This window comes from Diorhabda sublineata, chromosome 9 (genome assembly GCF_026230105.1).
Source record: "Diorhabda sublineata isolate icDioSubl1.1 chromosome 9, icDioSubl1.1, whole genome shotgun sequence".
In the NCBI taxonomy this organism is placed as follows: Eukaryota; Metazoa; Arthropoda; class Insecta; order Coleoptera; family Chrysomelidae; genus Diorhabda; species Diorhabda sublineata.
The window spans coordinates 22,821,861-22,847,624 of record NC_079482.1 but is presented as its reverse complement, the minus strand read 5'-3'; the positions used below and the strand labels follow the sequence as shown (position 1 = coordinate 22,847,624).

The 25,764-nt window shown below is 32.1% G+C and overlaps 1 protein-coding gene across 1 annotated transcript in view; it reads right to left on the bottom strand.

Moving 5' to 3' along the window:
* LOC130449042 (uncharacterized) overlaps positions 1-12,725 on the bottom strand; it is a 41,053-nt gene extending 28,328 nt beyond the window's left edge. The window contains exon 1 of the mRNA XM_056786682.1: positions 12,413-12,725. Coding sequence (XP_056642660.1) covers positions 12,413-12,503 — 91 coding nt within the window. The 5' untranslated portion in view covers positions 12,504-12,725. The remainder of the gene's footprint in view (positions 1-12,412) is intronic.
* Positions 12,726-25,764: the final 13,039 nt, after the last annotated feature.

Below are 25,764 nucleotides of genomic sequence, written 5' to 3'. Positions count from 1 at the left end.
AGGGATGTATCCAAAATTTTTTCCTTCGTACAAACAATGTCTCAACCAGAACAAATTGATTTTAATCTGATAAGCAATATAATGTGTAAGGGAACTTTACATACTTTTATCATAGTTAGAGCCTCATGAAGGATATTATGAGGCTATAAATTTGTAAATGATTGAAATTTTATGTAAGAGGATGATAATACATTATATCAATTGTAGCAATTAAAAATAACGAGCACTTTAAAAATTAAATAAAAATTGCTGTTGACCACTTGACATTTCTTGATATTTTATACCTATTGTCATCATTGTCATCATGAACCGTTATTTATTCGTCCAAGAATACATATTACTTCTGTGTGTATCTATGTTAGCTTTGGTAGAGCTTTTATTAGTATCGTTCAAAACGCCACATCAATTTTCAACCATATAAAATGCAGACATAATTTTTGTTTATTGGTATCACCTGGTGAGATGCCACCGCATCAGATCTAGGTGTTTAGCCCTAGAGTTTCGACGATGTGCCGATGCGTCTCGTTTCCGGGTGGGAAAAAAGAAAAATATATAGTATGATAGCACCTTCCAGACCAAAATATTCTGGAGTTAAACAAGCCTTCCGTTCGGATCTCTGGGTGGAGGCTGATCTGGAGGATCTATCAGCTAAAACCAAGTTTAAAATATAAATGCTGTACACCTAAATGTGCAGTCGAAGAGACCTCATATGCTAGCTCTAACAGAAACAAAAGTGAGCTCAACAACATCCAAGGTTGTATATCCTGCATATGACTTACACTCTTACACGTCCGATTAAGGTACAATTTTTGACTCGCCGTCTTCGTTAGAGACGACGTATCTTGCTTTGAAGAGATTGTTGAGCCTTCAGGATTCGATGTAATGTGGTTTAAAACAACAAAATTCTCTAGTTTCCTATACAGATTTCCAAATGATACCCGCTACAGTGAGTTATTCTTAAATCTTGCCGATAAAATCGATCACCTGCAACCGAACCATCCAAACGCAGATATTTTTATCGTTGCCGAATTTGCTTTCCAACGCGAACGTTGTTATCCGAGGGCTGCATTTTCAGCATTCTACTGACAGTGAGACAGCATCTAAATAATTTTATCCAGAGCCTGTCCTGGAATATCTAGGTTTAGCTTGTACCGAATGCTTAATACTAAAGTACTGCATCATGAATCACAAATTACCCTGTAAATTAATTAGGAAGAGTAGTTGACACTAGATGATATCGTCCCTGAAGGACTCTACATTTAGTAGTGAAGTTCCTTGTGCCTCTGTATTTGATTTGTTTTTACTTTTCAGTATACAAGTATTATCCTGATTTCATCTGTATTTATAAAATTATCTATAAAAATAATAAATCTTCGGCAATATTATTTTCTATTTGGAAAAACTGGTATTTTGATCCAAATTTAAAATTCTCCCTACTCTTGAATTACAGAATTTTGGGATTGCAATATATTATACAAGCTATTTGAGATGTTTTAGCCAATTGTCGATTTAAATCGTATAATTGAGAAGGCCTGCATAAGTAATTATCTTAGTCGTGAACGATTTTGCGCCCTAAGGAGGTAAAGTGATTTTGTTTAATTTTTTGGAATGCTTCTTTTTGGATTACCGAATATATAGCTTCCTATAACTTCAATTTGAAATTCAACTGATATTCTCCTTATGATTTTTATAATTTCCCCACATTCAAAATTGATAATCGATAGTTGTGAAACAATCAAAATTAATAACAATCCAATTTAAAATTGAATTGTCATTTCGTCACACATATTTTATAGTAACCTTGATTTTAACAACATATGCGCTTATTTCGAGCACTTTTTAAAAGAAATACTTGGGTGTTCGATTATTTTCTCGTTCAATATGAGAAGTGAGATTTTATGGTTTGAATAGAAATTATTATTTCACTTACTCTCCCTCCCAATTCAACGCATTTCTGCAAGTGATGTTCTAATTTAAGAATCCGACCTTGATTTAACTTTTTTAGCAGACTAGACATTTGAAAATAATTTTTCGGAACTAATATGATATTAATGCTAGGAAAATGGAGCGCAATTACCAGATCTGATTCACATTTATTTATGTCTAAATATTTCTAATTATTTTTTGATTTTTATTATATATATTCTATCAGAATTGTAGCCGCTCAGATTGAGCTCTTTGAAGCCTGTATTTTTGCGGGTGTTTAACACACATATATCATGATTAAAATTTCTGCTGCTCTGGTGAAAAAATAAAAAATTTAATGATTCATTTCTATCACATTATATGATCTTCCTCGAATTCTGTTTGCTCTAGCACCGTCAACTAATAATTCAAAACATATTTTAACAATTCTTTAAGATAATCAGCATAAGACTTTGACTTCTTTTTTGCCAACACTATAAAATGGGAAACACACCCTACGGATAGCAATATTCCTATATCAGGACAACCATATCCTACATAAAATCTCCACGTCCCAGGTAAACGATTATGCCTTGAGAGCAACAGTCTTACAAAGCCGAGAGCTTCTGGTCCGAATATTAGTCATACCAGTTCGTCGTCAATAATAAATATTTTTTGGATCTAATTTGTTATACAGTTTTTCTATTCCTGCTTGTGAAATGTCAGTTTACGTCGCCTACCACAGATTCTTGCTCGCTTCCTTCATTGTTTTGTTCCACTCCTTCCTATTCTCCACGATTTTTCTCAAGCTCTTCATGCCCGCCGTTCCATGAAACTGAATCACTTGTTATTCTTATAGCTGACTTATACTCAGGGGCTCTAATTCTCTTCATCGTATATGTCCAAACCATTTGAGCCTTCTGATCTTCACCACTATATCACCCTCGTTACTGATCTCGTGATTCATTAATCTTCTTAGGTATGCTCGGTCTCCACCAACCTCAGTATTTTCTTTAAAATTTTTCTCTCCAAAATTCGAACATACTCTTCGTCCTTTTCTGACAGGCAAATAGCTTCGGCTCTATATGGTCTAATTCCTACTTTTTGTTTGGGTATTTAGATCTTGGTTGCCAACCTGTGCTTGGTTTTTGAACATCAATCTCCCCCAGAAAGATAATTATTAACTTATTTAATGTGTCAAAATCAGGAACCTAAATGGAACCTGAAAAGACAACGCAAAACCTGTTACCGAAAAAATCCGTATACCGATGATCAGAAAATGCTGTAGAAAACAGTAGGATGGCCTTTTACTAAACTAAACTTTTACTAGATATTTTTACGTATTACTAATGTAAGTAATAGTAAAATATTTAAGGGGTATTTGTTAATATCGAAGTAATTTTCAACTACAATTAATAATAAGTGGTATAAAAACTTACCAGGAGATATGTAGGTCGATTGGTTAGGTTGATTAAAGGCTCGAACATTTTTTTTGGATGGGATAGGATGGATTAAAGTCAAACTTTGTGCGACATGGGTTTTCTGAAAATTGTTATCATGTACAATCTGTTAATATTTGAAACAGAAATTTCGAATCCAAAGTATGTAAAAGTTTATGTCCGAGATACACATGCATTGTATTTGAGAAATAATAAATGTTGTAGCTAACAAAGTAGATAAAAGATATTGAAATTGAATTTCGCAGAGCAGTAAACTGGAAAATTCCACAATTGCTTCGACATCATTTCCATTTATGTGTATAATAATTATTCTTTTCTCAATCCACACAATATTTTCCCGATTTATCATAGATTCAACCTGTTTCCCATCAAATTAATGTTGATTCTCATTTTATTCCTCTGTCTTGCAATTCATTTCTTTGTTCTTATTACTATACATCGTTCCTTCCCACAGTTTTCATCACCATTATGAGATATTTCAGGTATGTAGTTGCTCTATCTGTTTGGTTATGGACTGTCAATCACAATCACAATTCCTGTATGTCATTTTTGAATTTCTCCGTATTTATTTACTATATACTAACTTCGTATTGATTTTATTCATGATTCCATTCAATAAAGAAAACAGACCAAGCAGTTTTAGTATTAGTTGAGATACATAGTTCACAAAAATGTTCATCCACGCGTCAGTAACAAGTTTTACACAAAAATTTAACTTGTTGTTTTGAGAAATATCTCAAAGTGTTGTTTGACTAAGGAAGGATTAACATAAACACAAATCAAAAATGATGATGACCCACAACCAGGAGGTCTTGTGGCGGTGACTACTCCAGAAAACATGAGTAAAAAAGTGTCATACAAATTTTAAAGGAAGCGTTAAATATTCTTGACACCGTAAACAGTTTTTCACATTTTCATGCAACGCAAGTTGTTGAAATTATCTACTGTAGTGTTAAATATTTTGAATTAATCTAAAATTGAAAAATCCACACCATTTTTTGAACTATTTTATCGTATAGTTCTGAACACTTTTCCAACTTTCCATATGTAATACTTTTCCTCATATATATTGAGTCGATATAAAGCAACGGGGTTTTTATGGTGAAAAAACACATTTCCAATACAAACAAGAAAGCTATCACATCTAAAAAAGAGATGAAAAATATTGGTAAAGTATAGAAAAAGTATTCTTTATATATATGTATAACAATTTGACTAAGACTGTGTGGCGTGAAGTAGGTATTTCCACAACTAGATTCAACGATTTTTTGGCATGATAAACCTTCTGTTGGTTCTAAATATATTGTACTGCATCTTGAAACGATTGATATTTCTCATTTAACAACAACCTTGTTCAAAAGAAAACAATCTCTTTTAGGATAGGCATATTGTATTCACTTACCTTGGTAGTACCGTTCGAAAGGCCCAATAAAAAATATTTGCTCGTTATTATTCGTCGAAAGAAGGTAATGACGAAGTGTACAAAGAACAATATGGAGTCATATATGTCCAATAATAGGTAGAATTGTGAAAAAATAATCACAGAAGATATAGCGAGGAAAATTTCCACGAACAAATGATGGGATCAATTTCAAACTTTTGCAATTACGAATCGAAAAACTACAATGAGATAACGGTATATTAACAATATAATTGTTACTTACATCAGTCTTTTTGGGCATCAGGTAAAAAAATACGTTCGGCCCAGTTTTATAAAAATCATAATACACAAATTTGGATGGTTACATGAATTTTCGAAAACGAAATATTTTAAGCATTTAAATTTTGATATTTGACTTGACAGTTGGAATTCGATGATTAACGTTATTCTAACCTATGATTTTCTTCATTTCATTTTCCTGAATACACATGATGAAAAATGTATATCGTTATAGAATATGAAAGTAACTTGGCAATAATTATAATGAATCCGATAAAATTATAACAATGCGATTAATGAAGTCATCAATTTCAGAAATCATTATTTCGAACGGGTAGTAGACTATTATTAGAGATCAAAAATTCTAGTACCAGAGCTGAAGTGAGCAGCTCAAATGACAAATTATGACAATTTTACCATATCGATTTGACACATATAACAGCCGAATAATGTTGTTGAAGTTGATGACGAATAGTTAAGATTCTGCTAAATCCCTTCACGGTACTTTAGAATCAATTTCGGTACTAGGTAACCATAAAGTTAGAGTTTGATAATGAGTTTAAAGATTCAAATATCATGACAAATGACACGATTAACAGAAAATCTCACAATGCAGAAAGTCTAATTTTTCTAATGATGCAATGGTTATATAAAATGACAATATCAATGAATGTTAATGAATTCTACAAGAAAAACGTAGTTGCTAAAACGTTTTTATTAACTTAGCAGACTTTAGGAAGAAAATTTATACGCTTTGATACCAAAGTGTGTGTGTCTTCACAATCAAGATAAAGTGAATTACCAGTAAATTGGATAAACACGATTTTAAAAAAGAAAACAAGAGGAAAAAAATCAATTCTTGTACAATAGAATAACAGAAAATCACATGAAAACATATTTGTTAATGTTGATAAGAACAAACTATAAGAAATGTTTACCGCGAATTGGTTTTGGAAGGAGTTACACAGAATAAATTGAAATTTTTATTCCCCGTTTCGTTACCTCAGATAATATAGATGATAATTGATATTTCCTTCAAAAATGTGTTCTATTCATATTGATTGCAAAGGAGTGAACTGATCTGCAAGATGTTCACTAATTCTATGTTAAATCGAAGCTTGACGCAATAACTTTTAACATTATTATTTGTGAGACATTTTCTCTATTTGATGGCGTAGTTTATGATCAAAAGAAAATATGAATAATCGCCTATTGAAAATAAACAAACGTTCATAAGCTGGCAAACGCTAAGTCCCTTTCAAGGGAGAACTATCCCACCCCAATGTTGTTTGGTAAGTTGATTTATTTTTTATCATTCCATATAGTTATTGTTATCAATTTTTTCTTTCAACATATTTTTATTCCAGCTAAAACATTTTTGTAACAGAGAAGATCAAACAATTTCTACTTCGATCTGATATTAACGACGACACTCTTTTTCATGAAACTGTATTTATTTGGGATGATAAAGGAGAATGAGACGTTTGAAGCTTGTAAATGACAATGCCGAAAGAATGCAAGATTTTAATGGCATTATCAAGGCTTTAAGGAGGAGCCAAAACAATTTGTGTTGTGTCTAAGAACTTCATTGGTGCGACCCGGACAAACACCTTTACTAGGAAGAAAATCTCAAGCACATGCATCTGAACCAAAACAGATCGGAACTATTTGAACTTCGGAACAAACACGAGAAGGAAACCAAGCACTCTAATAGTGAGCAGAAAATTTGAAGGAGAAAACTGGGGTTGTAACCCAAAAATCCTTCAGTGCATGGGAACAAAGATAGTGTGAGTGTGACCAATGATCACGTGTGGAGTAGAGATAATGGACAATTGATAGAACTGATCTGTACGTCACGAGAATGAATCTTGAAAGTACAAAAACTGATATGCACATGAACAATTGGGTCTATGAGAACGTGCCTAATAGCTGATCTAAAAATGATTATAAATCTTATACACTTACATGAATTACTAGGAAATGTTACTGAAGAAACTTCACTTAGAATGCTTAGAGAAGAAGTTACCAGGGATGAACCGAAACCGCCCCCAAAAAGTGATAAAATTTTGGAAAAGCGGCGGAAATAAATAGCAATAAAGGTACAGTTTGAGAAAACATTCACCTTAAAACTATGTTGTGAAATTATCGGGTTCAAAATACCATATCATGAATAAATAGAAATGCTATAAAATAGTACACGGATGGTTTTAAAACACCAAGCAGAATTGGAATAGGATTGAACAAACCCAGAATCAAACACCCTGAAAGCGTGGACGAAATACCAATTAATAGGTCTCAGGACACCTAGGAATAGTTAGAAGGGGTGAGATTATTAGATCAGCTATAAAACTGAACATCCCTCAGTGCCGGATCATAGTTTATATACCAATCTAATTTTTACCCTGTCTATTGGATTTGCATAATAATTTCACAGTTACCAGAGTTTTGGTCTTGTATAGTTCTATAAAATCTTCTCTACTGGATTCGTTTTTGACTCTAGTTAGTCATCTCAAAAGTTATTGGTATAATCGTGTCTCTAGTGACTAATTAACGCTAATACCAAAGCGATCGAGGAAGCGTAGACACTGCTTACTAAAGTCATTAGTCAGACCTGTATAAGAATCTGTAGTCAAGCCGGACTTAACTTAAGTGAATTTTCATTTTTTTTCGGTCGCCCGCACAGTTTGGCCTAAAGCAGGTTGTCACCAAGAGTTTAGCTGTCCCAACTAAGCTAAGAGAACTAAACTAAAGGGAGCAAAGCTAGAAATAAGTTGGAATAGAAATATGCCAAATATAATCAGTTGTTATTTGTATTTGAAGTTAAAAAGATGTGACAAATATGATCGATTAAGAAAGTTCCGATAACGTTTTTAATACTAAACACAAAAAAGGACGTTATTACTATTAAGAAAAATACGAAATTCAAGATTTTGGCTAAGTGAACACAATCGATATAGGATAGAAAGTGGGAAATTTGTTACCTCATTTTTTGGGAATAAGATGAAAAATAATTTTTATTACCGTGTCTCAAATCACAGTTTTATGAGCTGCGGTGAATGATCGCTTCGAATATTACTAAGCAAGACAATAGTGAAAAATCACAAGAATGGAATGAATAAACTTGATTAAAGGTTAGTAGAATTGATAGGGTTCATTTAGTTCATTTGGTTTAGTTCTATTAGTTCGTTGTCGACAAAACTACGTGAGTTAAACTAATATAACCTAGTTAGCTCTTGCTCGACAACCCGCTTCAAATGGCTGGTAGGTAAACACGCTCCGTTTACCTATACAGGTAAACCTCTCCGGTATACCGGGACGTGTATGCTAAGCCTGACACTACTAAAGTGTATTTTTATCTCGTTTGTTAGTTTTGAAATTATAAAGAGGAAAATTTTAGAATTATTATTCTAAAAATTCTGTTTTCTTTGTTGAAAAATGCTAATTATTACTGAATTATGCAAACATTAAATAATATCATATAAATAATTCATTCAAATTGCAGGAACTTGCGTCTGTGAGAATATTTGTAAATATAGTATAAGATATCATTATCTTTTGAGTAACTTTTAAAAGAATTATTAAATATATACTAATTCTCCGCTCGATTTACAGGGACTTTGAGTTTGACGTTCAGGTTTAATCTAAATCACGAATTATGTGGATGAATTAGTCTCCTTGTTACAAGGTTATTGTAGGTTCTGATATTCTTATATCATAAAAAAATTCCTTATAGTTATATAAATAGTTTTTGCATGTGTATGAACTATATGACTTCAACCATTTTAGTATAGTAACTATAAATAAGTGCTGTATCTAAGTTAAAACGAATTGATCATTGAATTGTATTTTTGACGATTTCACTTATATCTTCAAAAATTTAAAAATTAATTTTGTTTGATAATAAAATTCACTTAAAGGCGCCAGTGAAGGATTCTGGTAATTTTTGCTTGCACCTTTGCCAGTACTAAAATATTAACATCGATTTCACGAAGAATATGAGGTTGGTCGATGTTTGCCTTATTCGGTGATGTAATCTGAAGGATCGCATAAATCTTGGCCTAATTTCGATTCAATCAAATTTAGTTACTGTAGGAATATTTATAAATTGTATTCCAGAAATATAACAGTGTAGAAATTTCTCGAGACTGCATCAAATCGACGATTTTACCGACACCCAAAAAATATAATCCGATGAAATGTGATGAGACAACTTCAAAACATTTCCAGATGTAATACATAACAAGATATACAGGGTGTCTCGCATAAGAAACGATACAGAGCAGAGGCGTATAGGGGAGCTCAAAATATGACAATTGGGGGCAATTAATCTCCATACAAAGACGCATCCCTGAGTATATTAATTTCTTTCCAGCTGTTCAATTAAAAGATATCAAATGTTGTACACTGTATGAGACTGTTGAGAGCATGAAGTAATGGTAGGAGGTAAATGATCCATCAGGAGTATTAATTAGGGGTGATTTAAATAAAAAAAATCATGGTTTTTAAGTTGATGTAGAAAATTCTATTTCCACGATAGTTATTGAAAGAAAAATAAGCGTGAAAGAGTATCGGAGGTTTTCTAATCGCGTGGTACCTCACAGATAAACCTTTTCTAATGTTGAAAGACGAGAGCTCATAGAATAGTTTCTCCGGTTTTATTTGACGATTTTTTTATTACGATTGAGATTTAATTATTTTTAATATTTGCCTTTCCGATCACCAGACCTCAATAAATGAGTGATTAATTTATATGGGGACCATAAGAGGAGTGTGCTTATTCTCATCCGGTTGATGCTCAAGAATCAAGAATTGGAATGTATATATTAATTTGTTAAATCTTTGTTATTATTCATACTCAATGCTATGTGCAAATAAATTTTTTCCCTACCTTTTTAGTAACAGATCTGAAAATATGTCTTTTCCTCGAAAATGGAAAAGCTTTACAAAAAACTACGAGAGTAGTTTGGGTTTTAGTTAGGGGGTTGCAAAGTAATTAATTGTTTTCGAAATTTTGGCACCACTTTGATGCCCTATAACACCTCAGGGATGCTGAGAGGTAAATTGCTATCAATCGTCACATTTTGCGATCTCTTAGACACCTCTGCGGAATTCCCAATATAACAAAATTGAAGCATAATACCCCATAGATTCTGCAGTCCGAGTACTGTCGTGATGTCAATTTTGATATTTACGTGTACTCCATTAACAAAGGCAAAGAAATACACCACATCTATTATAGACAAATAGTCAATATTAAATTTGATAGAAGAAATAACAATTCGACGAGCGGTAAGGCAAGACTATAATCATATCCTAGTCAATTAATAATAAATCTAGATGTAAACAGCTACAAATATCCATACAGAAATCTAAATAGAAGACTCAAGCGTCCTTTATCAAAATTAATGTTTTTACAATCTACAGATAGCAACAGAAATAGATTTACTACAAAGTGTTTGTGAATGAAAATCGATATGTCTTGATAGGTATATTTAAGCGTTTTTGTAATGGGATTGTGGCAAAATTAAACACGAAAGTGTAGTTAATCTTTCCGTACTTTCGGGTTAAATTTTGTAATACATTTCAAAAACATTGGATCATTCAATTTCAAAATTCTATATTCAAATTGACGCTTGATATAGAATCAATACTAAATTGAACCCACTGGAATTCTTATAAAACTTAATTCTCACATGATGAATACAACAAAAACTAATATATTGAAGCTTGCAGCAAATTTTGGAAAGTGAGAAATGTTTATTAAACTATAACTTCGAAGTGTTGTTCTCATCATGAAGGAAACTACGATACAAGTGAAGAAGTAAACGAAAATTTAAATCATGTATGTTAAATATATATTTCGAAATTGACTTACGTCCAAGTTGAGGATGAATTCCTAGGTGTCATCTTAACGTAGTAAGCCATAGTAGAAGGTTAAGGAGTGAACAATTAGTTACAAAAATTAGGTAGAAAGTTTAAGGTTTCGGTCTGTATCAAAATATGAGTGCATAATAATATGAGCCAGCCAGAAACAACATAAATTTCGAAATTAAAATAGAAATATAATTTAACAAAAAAAATTATTATTCATGTTGCTGCATATAAAAAATTTAATCAATCAAAATCAATTAAATTATTTGCAGTTGTATTAAAATTTATGAAATAGAACTATAGAGTTCCCTCATATTGTTTAGTGATCACTTTAAACATTCGAAGTTACATAAATTAACATCATGCTAAAAATTAGTAAAATTGTTTAAAATAGGGACATAGAATTTGAATGTTCCCCTTCTTCTCGTATATGGAAAAAATTTTATTCAATGTTAAAAAAAAATGAGTTTATCGCAATTTTTAGCAAAACGGTGAGTTTCATCATAAAAATACTCTAGACATAAATTGTAGATCATAAAATTATCTACAAAAAACGTACCGATACTTTTTTTCTTTTTTTTTCTACAAGCCACCGTTTTTGAGATATAATGATTCAAAAAGCTGTAAAAGTTAAATTTAATTGTTTCACCAATATATTTTCAGTTTATCGAGTTCATCAAATAAATTATCAATTGAAGAAGATGTTGCTAAAGTTCGACGATGTTGTTCTGCAGATTTGGTATTTCTCGTGCAATCATTATAGCCATTAAATACGACAGTAGCTTTTACAACTTTTTGAATCGTTATATCTCAGTGGCTCGTCGGAAAAAAAATATCAATACATTTCTTGTGAATAATTTTATGCTCTACAATTTTTGTCGACACTATTTTTATGATAAAACTCACCGTTTTGCTGATAATCTTGAAAAACTCATATATTGACCTTTGACCTTGAATAACATTTTTTCCATACATCGGAAATGATAGGGAACATTCAAATTTTATTTTCAATTGTATATTAAACAATTTTAATGATTTTCAACTTCTGTGTGAGTTTATGTAGCTTCACTCTTATTTTTTGGTCCAATTTGTGAACTTGATCCAACATAAGAACTAACATTATCATTTTATCGAGCTACGGAACTATCTCAAAGAATTTTCCAATGAGGAGTGATAAATTGATGAAATTTTCTACGACAAAGGCTCTTCCCTTTACACAATCTAATCTTATGATTTGAACTTCTAAACATTTTACGCTTTCATTAGATTGGAATATTTATTTGCAGAATTCAAATACTAACTAATGTTATTTTTACGCATCGTTAACCACATTGCGTAAGCCGCATTTGAATTTTTCTGTGAAATTTATCTACACCCATCATATACAGCACACCCTCAAACATAATATTATTTCTTCGCATTGATTGGAAATTATGTCGAAAAAAAAAATGTTCTGGCCTCTAATTTAATATCAAGAAAATAAAATATTGAACATTAAAATGGATTTAAAACTTACCTGGCTGGAGGTAAACTCGAGTTGGTTCTCTACGTAAGAGAGAAACATACTTTTCCCTGTCATAATATGCATTTTTATCAAGAAAAACCATCTTCAAACGATGTGAATTTAGAACGATTCGGTTTTCACGGATTAATGTCACTACGGTATTTAATATTTTAATAACATAAATTTAAGAACAGTTTAGTTTGGCATTGTTGACCTCGTTATCAAATTTATTTCTTATTTACGTTCAATGATTTTATTAATAGCAAATAAATTGGAATAACGGATAATAATATGAAAATATTACGTAGAGTGTTCAAGAATAAACAAAAAACATGATGTTGTTTAGTTATTGCATTGATATTTGTTCAAGAAAAAAACCGAATTGATATAAATTGAATACGTAATGTATAAACAACGTAAATTAAATATATAATCTATCAATTTGATCAATTTTTTGCTGAACTTATTCGGCAGGAAGTGTAATTCCATTAATGTTTTAATTTTAAACCGGAAAAAATTAGTTCAAAATAATAACAGGAACCATGAAAGAGGAATTAGAAGAAAATACGAAGTTTCCAGCAGTGAAAAACATAGTACGCAATAGTACGAGGGTTGCTACTGAAGGTTTAAGATAAATAAATATTTATAATTAGATATGACTTAATAGTTCTTCAAAATACCGATTGAGGTACCTCCAACACACCAACCGCTTCTTCAGTTGTAAGAATAGGTTAATCTTGCAATTTATTTCTGATCTGCGGTACAATTCGATATTTTTACTGTTCAAAAACGTTTTTGTTTTCCATTGGTTTCCCTGATTTTTCTAACAATCTAATGCTAGTGCATCATTCAGAATTAAACGTTCTACATTTCTCTAATAGAGCGGTAACCATACGTCCAGTATTTCCGAAAAAACAGGCAACTATTTGCTTCAAAGTGTTTCAAGCGTGAAGTGAACAACTTTTTTTGGATTTGCTTCATCTTGAAAGATACATACAGTCGATTGTTGTTTAGTTTCGGGTTTATATACATAGATCCATGATTCTCCTCCTGCCACGATCTTATAAAGGTCACGAGCTGTTTTTGAGCGATTGTTAAATGATGGGATATTCAACGCGATTAAATATTTTTAACAACCAATTGTTTCATGCAAAATTGAATGTATGCGAGTGGAATGAACCTAGTTTACACGAGGCTATCACTTTGTTTTTCGTTCAGATTTTTTCGTCAAAATGTCGAGAAAACTCAAAGAAAAAAATACTTTAAAATTGAAACTTTATAGAGAGTTTTAAAACAACGCGTGAACTGTTTTAATGCTTGTATGAATTATGATATAGATGATTTGGATCACGGTAAAATCGAGCTCTGATTAAGTGAAAATAACACATCTCCTAAGCATTTTCTTATCCAAAATCGTTTCGCTTTTATTTCTAATGTATCCATCAACTCTTTTATTAATAGTGAAGAGATTTTCTTCAAACATTTCTTTTTCTACAGTCTTTGCCGCGAATTTATTATTTTCAACCTTCAAACGTGTGTAAACCCAAAGAAAAATTCATAAATTAATGGCATCGTATAAACAAGCATAGGCTAGGCTAGCGCTGGCTTGTTTGCAGGACCAGAACCAACATTATTGGCTTCGTATAAAATCTTCTTCAATACCCAAGTATGCCTGAATCTCACAGTACGTCATATGACAGCACAACTCCGATGTTTTCTAGTACAACAGCCAATTTTAGACGACTTTCACGAAATTCATCCTGCAGCAATGTACGATTACGATTGAATTTGAAAAACTAGCAAAACATGGTGTTTCGGGATGGTGCTTCATCAGCGAGTTGATGGCACACTGCTGTTGGTTCTATCCACGTCGAAAGTAATAGAAACCGAAATAGCATTTCTTTGACAACACGTTCTGAGTATGATGACCATAATAAATGTCAAACTATATGATGCTAGATTTCACATATTCATATCAGTGTTGACATATCTCAAAACTCAAGTAGGAACCGTTCCAAAAAAGCTTCAACGATCAGTGATTATTAGTTTGACTGAAGAAGCTGTCCAGCTATAGGATCAGAACAGATTTAGATAGAGAGAAAATAAATATTTCGAAAGAACTGATGGATGATATAATTGAAAAAAGGATGAACTATTATTGAATAAAACAGATTCTAAACTTCAAAATGTAGTACGCATTTCCTTACCATATATAAAAAGGGTGAAAAGGGACATAATATGTTAAAAAATATTTCAGTAAACTAAAATCTAAAACAATAACATATACGGAAAGATATGTTATATATTAAGTTCGTTGTGATAATTCGTTTATATAATATCTAAATATTTAGAAAATAGATTATCATCATTATGATGATAAAAAATAAACCTCGGTAAACAAACCATAAGATGTCAAAATATCACCAAGATTCAAATATAGAAATTCTAAAATAAATTAAGTCAAATATTCCAGGAGCTGTTTCACTTTTTGTTAGTGGAATAATAAAGATTTTTCATTACGTAAATCCATGAAATCTGTGCAGCTCATATTTAGGAAATTTATATATTTAATTTATGGTGACTTATATTCCGGTAGATTTATATTCAATTCATGAATACACCAGTTTTTTAAATTTTGAAATATGAAGACCAATGATGGCTACAATACCTCAAATTTTCAAATAAATATCTCGAAGGATAAAAGAAGCAGTGAACTATGTCAAAGTAATCAGTCACCCTTTATATTGTTTTTAATGAATCTGCACATTTATCAAGCATAGAGGCTTCAAATGTCCATTGAAGCGACAATGCCCTAACAAGACTCCTGTTTATTCTTACTTTCTTCAATAGACCTTTTTTAATTGTAGTTTCCCAGGAGTATAGCCTGCCTTAACTCCTATAGATTGTTCTACTAACCAATTCTCTCCTCATCTACCTTCTTAACTTGTGTCTTGTTCTGTAGCTGGAGTCCTATTAAGTACTTGCCATTACTTTAGTAAATTTTCCTGCTATTTCATTCCCCCTATGTCATTGTGTCCCGGACCAATTAGAAGGTAACTTATACTCTATTACCTGGCTCATTTAATTGATCCAAGTATTCCCAGAAAAGCTTGAATTTTATAACATTGGATCAAAGCTCGAATGAATGTTTAGCTTTTGGACGAGATCTGATATATTACTTTTATTTGAATGGCCTTTACCAATCAATATAAAAGATAAACTGGATTCTAGTAGTTTACTTGCGAAGACCAGCGTCGCAGTGGTCGACCAAATGAGGTAACGAATATTGAAGAAAATCCTCAGAGTTATCAAACATGGTAGGCATTTAACCAATGCAGTATATCGCTGAAAATTTGGACATGAGAAAGCTGTGCGCAAGGTGGGTGCCGCGTTTGGTCGCAATGGATCTTAAGCAGGGTCGTAATTATGTTTCCATTGAGTGTTTGACAATTGATAAGGGTGAATCGGCTCAAAAGTTAAATACCGGTCCATCTGCAAGCAAAGTCATGGTGTTTGTTTAAGATGCGCGTGAGATAATTTTCATTGACTATCTACAAAAAGGAAAAACTATTTAACTAAGTGCCAAATTCTCAAAAATAGCTGTTGATATTAACGGATTGATCCTGTAAATATGAATTAATGTTTTGGTATAGAGAGAGTTTTTGAAAATAGAGCTATAAAATATAATTTAAGCGCCACCTACATTCTAGTAGTTGAAATATTCTATAAACCAAATCAATAGCTTGTATAGTTTACATCGTTCCAAACAGTCGCGTCGTTTCACTAGAATAAAATAGGTTTGATAGACCATTATATAATGTGTATTTTAAGACAATCTATTGATTCCAAAAATTTTTCCTAGTTGATTTCTTCATTCAAATAAATTCGAATAAATCAATTTTCAAGAGCTTACTCATAGATGGCGAAGTGTGTACTAAACTATGTGATTACACCAATTTGACCTCCTTTTTATATCAAATATAAAATTAATGCAGAATAACCTGGAAGATATCTTCAAAAAAAGTTATTGAACAAATGATAAGGATGATTGTATTGTATATTTGCATTACTCACTCAAGGTTTTCACAGTACAAGATAGATTTATTCAGATATCTAGTACTGTAGTAGTTTTCTTGTGATGTTTAATTAAAGAAAAAAAAAATTCAAAAAATTTCAAAAAATTGTTTTTAAACGATATGAATTGGAGTTTCTAAGACGGGAACCCACCGATTGGCTTCGAATTTTTACCAGATACTCTGTCACACACTAGATGATTGTACCTAAAAGTATTTTTTCCGAGGGAAGAGGGCGAAAGAAATCTTTTCAAGGTTTATCTATATATTTGTGCAGTGTTAACACTTGCACCTTTAGCCATTTTATATTTGATTATAAATATGAGCTATCATCATATGCAGCGCAGTGCTATTGGATATTGTCTTTTATTAAACTAGATAATCAACAATCTTGTTAACTGAATACTAGAAAACAAATTGTCTCTCATTTTCTCAATCTCTCGTACAACTCTTATTCAGATCAGGTCTGAACTAGTTTGAACCCGCCATTTCACGGGTGAGCAGCAGTTCTAAAGTAAAATACTTTATAAATCGTTTTTATTATCCAAGGAAAATTCGTAGCGGAGGAGAATGAAACCAATGGGGGTGCTGTGAAAAGTGCAATGATCCATTAAAAGATGCATTTCATCTTGGGGTAGCGTTTCCGACGTATATTTTCGAAGTAGCTGAGATTTAGAGAGGAGCCGGGTAATAAGCAGGTGCGATTAAGGAACACAACCTATTTCTGCCACTTTATTTAACAGTAGCGTAGGTTAAGGTATTAGAAATATATTTTTCAAAAGACACAATATTATTGTATAGAGGGATTAGTCAAAAACGTGTAATTTGAGTCGATTAAAAGACACATCCACACAAAGAAACGCGACTCTAATAAATAACAATCCCTGAAACTATAACATTCTATCAAGTAATGTCCAGGTACATCATATGTACATAATACGTATAAGCAGACACATTATTATCATTGTAATCATACTTGTAGACGCTAACCGACATGTTGACGGAGTTCAGTAGGTACTCGTATTAGATAGGATTAGTTGTTATTGCATGAGTTGTTAATTATATCCAAGTGGTTTTGAAGATATGGTTTTATTACGTTCCCATGGATTGGAGGCCAATCATCTTCAATCAACACATGGAGATCATGCCATAACGCAAATAACAACTGTGCCTGTACTATAGTATTAATTTTATCTCTCAAAAAGGCTTCACGTCGCTGTTGAGGGAAACATAATCTTTGCTACATTATTATATCAAGTTAATTTAACTTTGAAGTATAATTGATCAGGCCAAATGTATCGTTTCATGTGTTGTCGATTTTAATGGTTTCATATTATGGAATTTACTATAGAATACCAAGGTTGCATCAGATAAATATTGGCGACTTCCACATCCTTTCTGTAATCAATATGCAGAAAATTTTGAGCTGAGTCGACTTATTATTTTGCTTTCCTTACAAGCAAGCTATTGGAAAATTACCAGGAAAGATTACTCAGTATCTGGGTTAACCTGAAGTTGAAGGATACACAGGACATTGTTTAAGACGCTTGCCAGCATCTTTCTTAGTAGACTCAGAAGCAGACATTCTGAAAATAAAGCAACACGTAGAATGAACATCCAGAAATCTATCCAGAGTTCATTGGAAAATAAAAGAAGAATTTCAGAAAACATCCTGGGCCAAGCGCCTGGCATACTTGTAGATATAACAGCTTCAAATGAAACTATCATTAGACAAGTTGAAGAGAATATTCACCCAGAAAATGGACTTCAAATACCCGTGTTAATAATGTTTCCAATATCTTAAAGTACTATTTAATTACGAATTAGTTATTTGTCGGTTTAAATAATGAAATAGTTGTCAGTATTTACAATAATTGATAAATTAATCTTTGAAATTGCAACAGTTACGTATAGTTTTTACATATCTGGAATACTGTGATATCAAGGAGTGACTTAAAATGTCACATTTGCCTGCGGAAATAGTTAAATAACTATTTTCGATTTTTTTCCCAAACTATAGAATAAATTGGTTGATGAGGTTTATACAATATATGACGAGTCGCTAATGTTCGAGTTGATTTATGGTGTTATTTTCTAGCATATTCTCGATTTTGCTGCCAAATTGAAGACGATTTCTCTCAGAAACTAGCTTCATTCCGGTGTACTTATGATGGTTGTTATTTTATGGGGATCTGACTGCGGCAGAACAGCGCCTGGCAACAATATATTCGAATATTCGCACAACATATATGAAATATTTTACGAATATTTGGCAGTTATATAAATTGAGAGAGGGCGATGCTACCAGCAATATAATTATTCAGAGCGCATTTCGGGGATAAAACATCAGTTTGGTGAATGTTGTTTCGGGTATAATAGAGTAAAAAATATAGTCACTATATTATTTTGTAAACGTGATCTTGTTAATACACTATGAATTACAATGAGTTTTGTTGTTTTTTTTCTCACGTCGAGCAAACAATGAATAGTAATCTGAATCCCTGCGTCATAGTTTGGAAATGTATCAATGAACAGATTCAAACTTTTCAAATAACTTGATATCAGGAAAGGACGCTGAGTGCTATTTTGACATTGTACGAATACAGTCTTGCTATAGATTCAAATTTAACTTTGAGATACTCAAAATCACAATTTTCGATACAAAACAGTAGTAGTATTGAACTACTAAGGATAGATAAAAATCTAAGCGAAGGTCAACGCGTGTTTTCCAAAGATTTTGTAGGAATAGTTGCTAACAAGCTAGTTTTATTCGGGTTCAGCACGCGAATACTTGTTGAATTAGGATAAAGGTGAAATAAAGAAATCCAATTAGAACGCTGGTATGAATGCTTTATATCCCCAACTATGTTTCGTTAACTTTTTTTCAGGAGCCTTACACGCAATACCTAGACAGGCGGTATTCAACGTTATAACACTATATTTTTGTCAACAAATTGCACGCACCTACAGACATTTTTGTTTCACCGATTTTTCTACTGTTTCTGTTCAATTTTTTCTAGCATACATATCCTAGAAACATGATTAATATTTTTCAATTTGTTTCATTTGGGTTGTAATTGTAATTTCCAGGTAAAACAAATAAAAAAGTTGGCAAACTTTCAGCGTGAGGACTATAGAGTTAGTAAGCAGTAAATATTAACAAAAATCTTAATTGAAAATAAAACAGGAAAAATATCAATAATTGTCCAAATTGTCATTTGATGTTATTCATGTCTTATGATGTCTATCATCTGATCAAGGGTATCATATTTTGGCTGATTATAGACAGAGATCAAATGCGAAAAATTCGAACTCGCTACATGGTTCCTATGAGGGGATATCGCATTTTTTACAAAAACAGGGTAAGACGCAAAAAGTTTTAATCCAAAGCAATGACGGATACAATACACCGATGATGGTGAATATCCTGGTCGCCCAAATGAGGTGGTTACTCCAGTAAACATAAAAAAAGTAAATTGAAATTGCGTGTGATAGCTGAGACCGTAGAGATATCAGAAGGCAGTGTGTTTACAATTTGACTTTGAGACAGCTTATTTCACAGTGGGTGACAATGGATAAAACATGGATCCATCACTTTACTTAAGAATCAAACGGAAGATCATCTGAGTGGAGTGCAGCCGAAACGCCCAAAGGCAAAACAGTCAACTGGGAAGGTTATGGCTTTAGTATTTTGGGATGCACATAGAATATTATTTATCTCCAAAAAAGAGAGGAAGCCAATCGCGAATACTAGCTGAAAACGGTCTCAAACTTCGTAGATAAAACCATTGTTTTACCAAAACAATACACCGATTCACAAGTCGATGGTAACGATGGTTAAATTGAACAAATTGCTTTCTCCTCCATCGTTCTGGCCCCCAGTGACCATTGGATATTCGCCGATTTCCAAAAAATGTTCACCGGAAAAAAATTCAGCTCAAATGAAGAAGAAATTGCTGAAACTGATGCCTATTTTGAGGCAAGAGATAAACCATTCTACAAGCACCGCATCAAGAAATTTGAGATGTGTTGGAATGGTTTTATTGTTCTTAAAGGAAATTAAATTGATAAATAAAATCGATTTTTTGTAAAAAAATGTGTTTTTCTCAGTTGGACACACGAATAATTGAGGAATGTTACATGTATTTGACAGATTGATGTTTCTTAGGAAGTTTTCAACTTGACTTCCAATTAGTACAATTTGAATCATTCATATGTTACTAACTTTAAATAGATCACCCTATACAATAACAATAAGAAAATTTGAAAGTTAGAACGTTGAATGTTGAATGTTTTTCCAAATCTTTTTATTATTTACGGTGAGTGTGATGGAATTGTTGAACGATTTCTTGAAGATAGAGGAAAACAAAACTTTATTCGTATTAAAATAAAAGAGAACAAAAAGGAATGAAACCAAATCCATACTATTTCAGGACGAGCTTTGGCAATCCTTTTTAAGCAGGACTAGGAAATGATATTCTCATTCTGAGTTCCGAGTTTTCGAATCCAGGGATTTACGCCGATCCTTTAGTTAACATTTGATCGCATATTTATCTTTTCTCTTCTATTGCGCGACAAGGACGAGAATAATGAGTTGCTTTCGAGTGATATATTGCTTTTGTTGAAACTTTCAAATGTCAACATGCACTGCTGAAAACGAAATATTACAAAGGTGAGGATTTTAAAGTTCATCTCGACGGCTTTCTTACACTCACACAAGAGGCTCCTGTTTTGTGTTGCGCTGGAATACAGCTTCTGTTTTGTTTCTTTTTACATCACGAGGAATGGAAATTTCCTTTGTCTGTCATCCATTTTATTCTGCTACAGGTTATATTATTATTCCAACTAATATGAGGAATAATTCACTTCCATCGTGAGTACAACAATATTAACAGGACAACAAGAATATTAATTCGTTCATTAGAATTTGGTTTCCTCATTTTGCTTGAAGTAAGTCAAATATTCAACAATTCAGCTCCAATTCAATCAATTTCATCCATATCTTGTTAATTATTTCCTTTGAGCCACAGGTTTTTCAATTCAGTTCATAACATTGGTACAAATAAACCAAAAATTCTTGAGAATATCATATAATAGACATCCCCTATTCACAATTGACTTGATGGGAGAAGTGTTATTTCAAGTATGAACTGTGTTAGACTATGGGGAGTGAGTTGTTATAGGGATAAAAATAATAGAAGCTCGTCATCATTGGTTTTATAACGAATAGTGTTCATAAATTATCAACTGAAATATTAGAGCTTCTAATCGGGTTATTATGTGATTAAAATAAGAAGTTCTTACATTTGAATAATAGGTAGAATTAATGAATGAAATGATCGAATATCACCCATGAAGGCTAACGTTGGATGACTTTTGATGCTTTAAGAAAGGCTTTACTGGAAAATAATGCACAAAACATCTCAGAAGACTGTTTACAATTAGTTTACTCAATTTTGTCGTCCGTCAGTGATGAATGTTGATAAGTTCGGCCAAAATCGCAGTTGTCATTGTAAGTAACATCGATATTGTTACTTACAGACAAATAAAGGCGTCTCTCAGAATAGCGCACTCTGCAATACAATCGAATTTGCATACACATTTCGATGTATTAAAGATATGTTGCAGATGGATTCCGTATGCCAGCTCCCATAAAACATCTGTTTATCTGAAGGAATAAAACATCGAATTGATATCTCATTTCCCATATTCACCAGATTTATCACTTCTTGATTTCTCCTTTTTCCTTCATTCTAAGTAAAATATGCAAATATAGCGATTTTCATCACCTCATAAGCGGTTAAAGACTTTCAAAACCCTATTTTTTCGATATCAGCTTCAGAGTGGAAAAGATATTTCCATAATTGGTCCGAGCGTGTGCAATAATGTGAAATATATGTGATTTCGTATTTACTTAAGTAATTTGACATGCAGATAAAAAGAAGTTTGTATTTGTCTCGTATTTCATGTCCAAAATTCGACTTAATCACTTTTGAATTGATTTGTCTTATACTCCCAATGGTTGGTAGGTGAAATTATGGTTTTTTATTGTTCCAATTGTCTTTTTTGAGGCATAAATATACCATGCCATGGTATACTTGCGTGATTTAGGTAGAGTATTTTTGTTTTTTTTATGTTGGAGATAATTATATATCAGATATAATTAGAAAAGAATGGGATAATCAGATACTCACCATAGTAGTCATATCCCTTTGTTTTAGTATCGCCCTATCAACTTTTTTTATTTCCACGTATTTCACGAGGTTTCAGAATCGCACAGTCTTGTTTCAACATAGTCTCAGATCATCAAATAATTATAAATTTGGTTCCACATCTTTTCAATGCAAATTGATTCAATTCTTCAATATCAACTTGCGTAATGAAAAATACTTGAAGCAGTAGTGCGTGGAAAAAAGTATTATTAAGGTCTCTCCGTAGTGTAGCTGCTCACATGCGGGAGGTATCAGGTTCAAATCGCGATGATGCCATTTTTTATTGTTCTACTTTACTAAGTAATCATTTTTTAGGTAGCATTCGTCTATTCTTTTGTTAATTTATTCTAATTTTGATTGAATTGTTCAAAATATATGTATAATATATTTTATGAGGAAAATTAACATTAAACTTCTGTAATTTGATGAAATTTTCGCTAGTAGAAAAAATGCATGCATGCAATTCGTAACTAAATTCGTCGAAATAATGCTACCTCATACACTTACTCACACAATTACAAGCATATTTTTTAATTTTTTGAATAATGATCTATTTCATTCCAAAATTTAATTCTTCATTTACCAATTTCTATCTCTAGAACTATTCCAGAAATACCATATTTGCCGAAAATAAATTAGATCGTCCCTTAAAACTAACAAATTCCTTTTTATTGCGAAAGTTATGCCAGAAAGTAAGTCTGAGAAGAGTTTCTCCTAACAAAGTGATATGATGATTAGGTTAAATGGCGAAGAATAATACCTCGTTAGACATTCATTGAAAAGTTTCGAGTCATTCCGTTTTGTCGGATGAAACGATTTGAGCTTGTAATTTAATGTCCTCTTTTTTGGAAAGTTATGGCTCATTTCGTGGTTCTGAGCAGTTTCTTTTGATTAACTTTTGTTGATTCCAACTAACATTTTTGCATTACGTAAATTACGAAGCATTGCATACTTTAAAATACGATACGAAATTCCGCTGTCGTCGTCTATGAATAAGAGATTCACGATGAAAATACTCTTGTCAAGAAGCGACTTACAAATTATTATCCGAACAAGAAACATCCTGCTAAGCTCCTTAATTGCCAGAAATATGATTTGAAAATATATTTATGAGTCAATCAATCGACTTTCGATTAAATTGTGCGCTGTATATTGTGGAATGTCTCTTAGAGTTACTAGTGATGGATTTATGAATGATGGATACGCCAATTTTCGATGGACGAAGCCAGGCAGTTGGAAGACAAGTGATTTCGATGATACATTCTTCCATCTGCCGGCAGCCCACCAACTCCCTAGGTAGTCTGCAGATTGCCGGATTCTGCCAACTGTCTACGACAGATACATTCTAATATTCGAATTGGTAATTGACATCTGATGAATTCAAACTTACTTATCACGCCGCTCTCGTATAATTATGCTTCGAAAGATACCTGTTCTTTATTTTAGCATTTCGTGTTATGTATAAGCTGTTTAACGAGTTTGGATGGGAAGCGTTATAATTAATATAATAGTATTAAATTGAATGGGAAACCGTGACGGGAAACGCTAGTACTTTCTAGTAAATACTGTATTCCAAAAATTGTTCGAATCGTTTTCACTACAGAATTCAATAAATTACGGTTTCATGTCTATTATTTTGAACAAACTCATTTTGAAATCTGTTCCATAAAACAATAAAATGTTATATTGTTGACATACAAAACACTTTTCAAAGCTTTGGCGAGCCCAGATACATATTTCATATTTTCTGGAATGTGGAGGCATTGATTTTGGCTTCAAAAATAAGGAAAACTTTTACATTTTGTGAATTGTGCAAAGTTTATTTGCCACAGAATATATGTACTTTCTCGCTGCTCATTTTTCACTGGTCAAATTGTTTACATACATGTGGTTATATATAAAATTAGTTTTGAAGATTTTTTTATTCAGTATTCAAGAATGAGTTTGAGATCAGTTAATTTTATTCGGCATCGTAACAATCTTTTTGAAAATATATACCGTTCATTCGATATGAGGTTTAATCATTCAAGTACTACCATTTTTATATCACGAGGAAAAAATTTACCAAAATGTAGGTTTAAGAGATATTATTGGAGTTCAAAATTTTTTTCAACTATGTGGAAGAAACTTCTATCAATTATACGACTTTTTGACAGGATTTGAACATAACATTTTTCCTCTAATATCATTCAAGGGTAAGTCGCAGCATCATGCACCCAGAATTCCAGTTGTGTCAAGAATACTACCGAATTTGAATATGACAAAAATATCACTTCTCCAATTGAAGGAAAACTTTTTTTCTATCATTGTTATAACATCGTTTAAGAATAAGTAGCAACCGCAGATCCTCAAAAAATGCCCATGTTTCATTGAATTTGGATAGAAAATTTCCTTTCCAGAATCGTTTAGGATTATTAATTTTCATTTCTAGATTCCTAAAATCGCAGTTTTGTTCAATATGAGGAATTTTACTAAATTTAATAAGAAACTTTTAACATTTTTTATATCCTCAAAGGTACCAGTTAAATAAGAAATGCAAAATTTTTTATTAAACATGAACATGATCTTTTTTCAGTAAGTTGAGACGCAAATCTCAACCCTTACGTTACAGTTTCATCATAATTAATCCCATCAATTTTGAATTGACATTTTTTTATTTAACATTGTTTAAAAATTATTCGTGACCTCATATTCCCAGTGGATATTTTATCAAACAATTTCGTTCTTGACTTAATTTTGACAGAAATTCCCTGTCTAACAACATTTATTTACTTCAAGTTTTATTAGAAATTTCACTTTTTACATTATTAATATTTTTGTTGTGATTGTGATTGGCAGCGACATCGGCAATACCTGATTTTACGGACCCTCCATACTTTAAAACCCTAGTAAAACTAGCCTCGTTTGGGATGACTCAACTTATTTTGGAAGCAGAACAATGAGAGGCTCAATTCTGTATAATATATTTTTTAGGTATAGAGTACAAAACGACTCCCCAAACAATCTATTCGGAGTTCTAATTAAAAAAAAAACTTCAAAACTGTGGGACTAGATTGTAGAATTTTGAAATAAAAGAAGA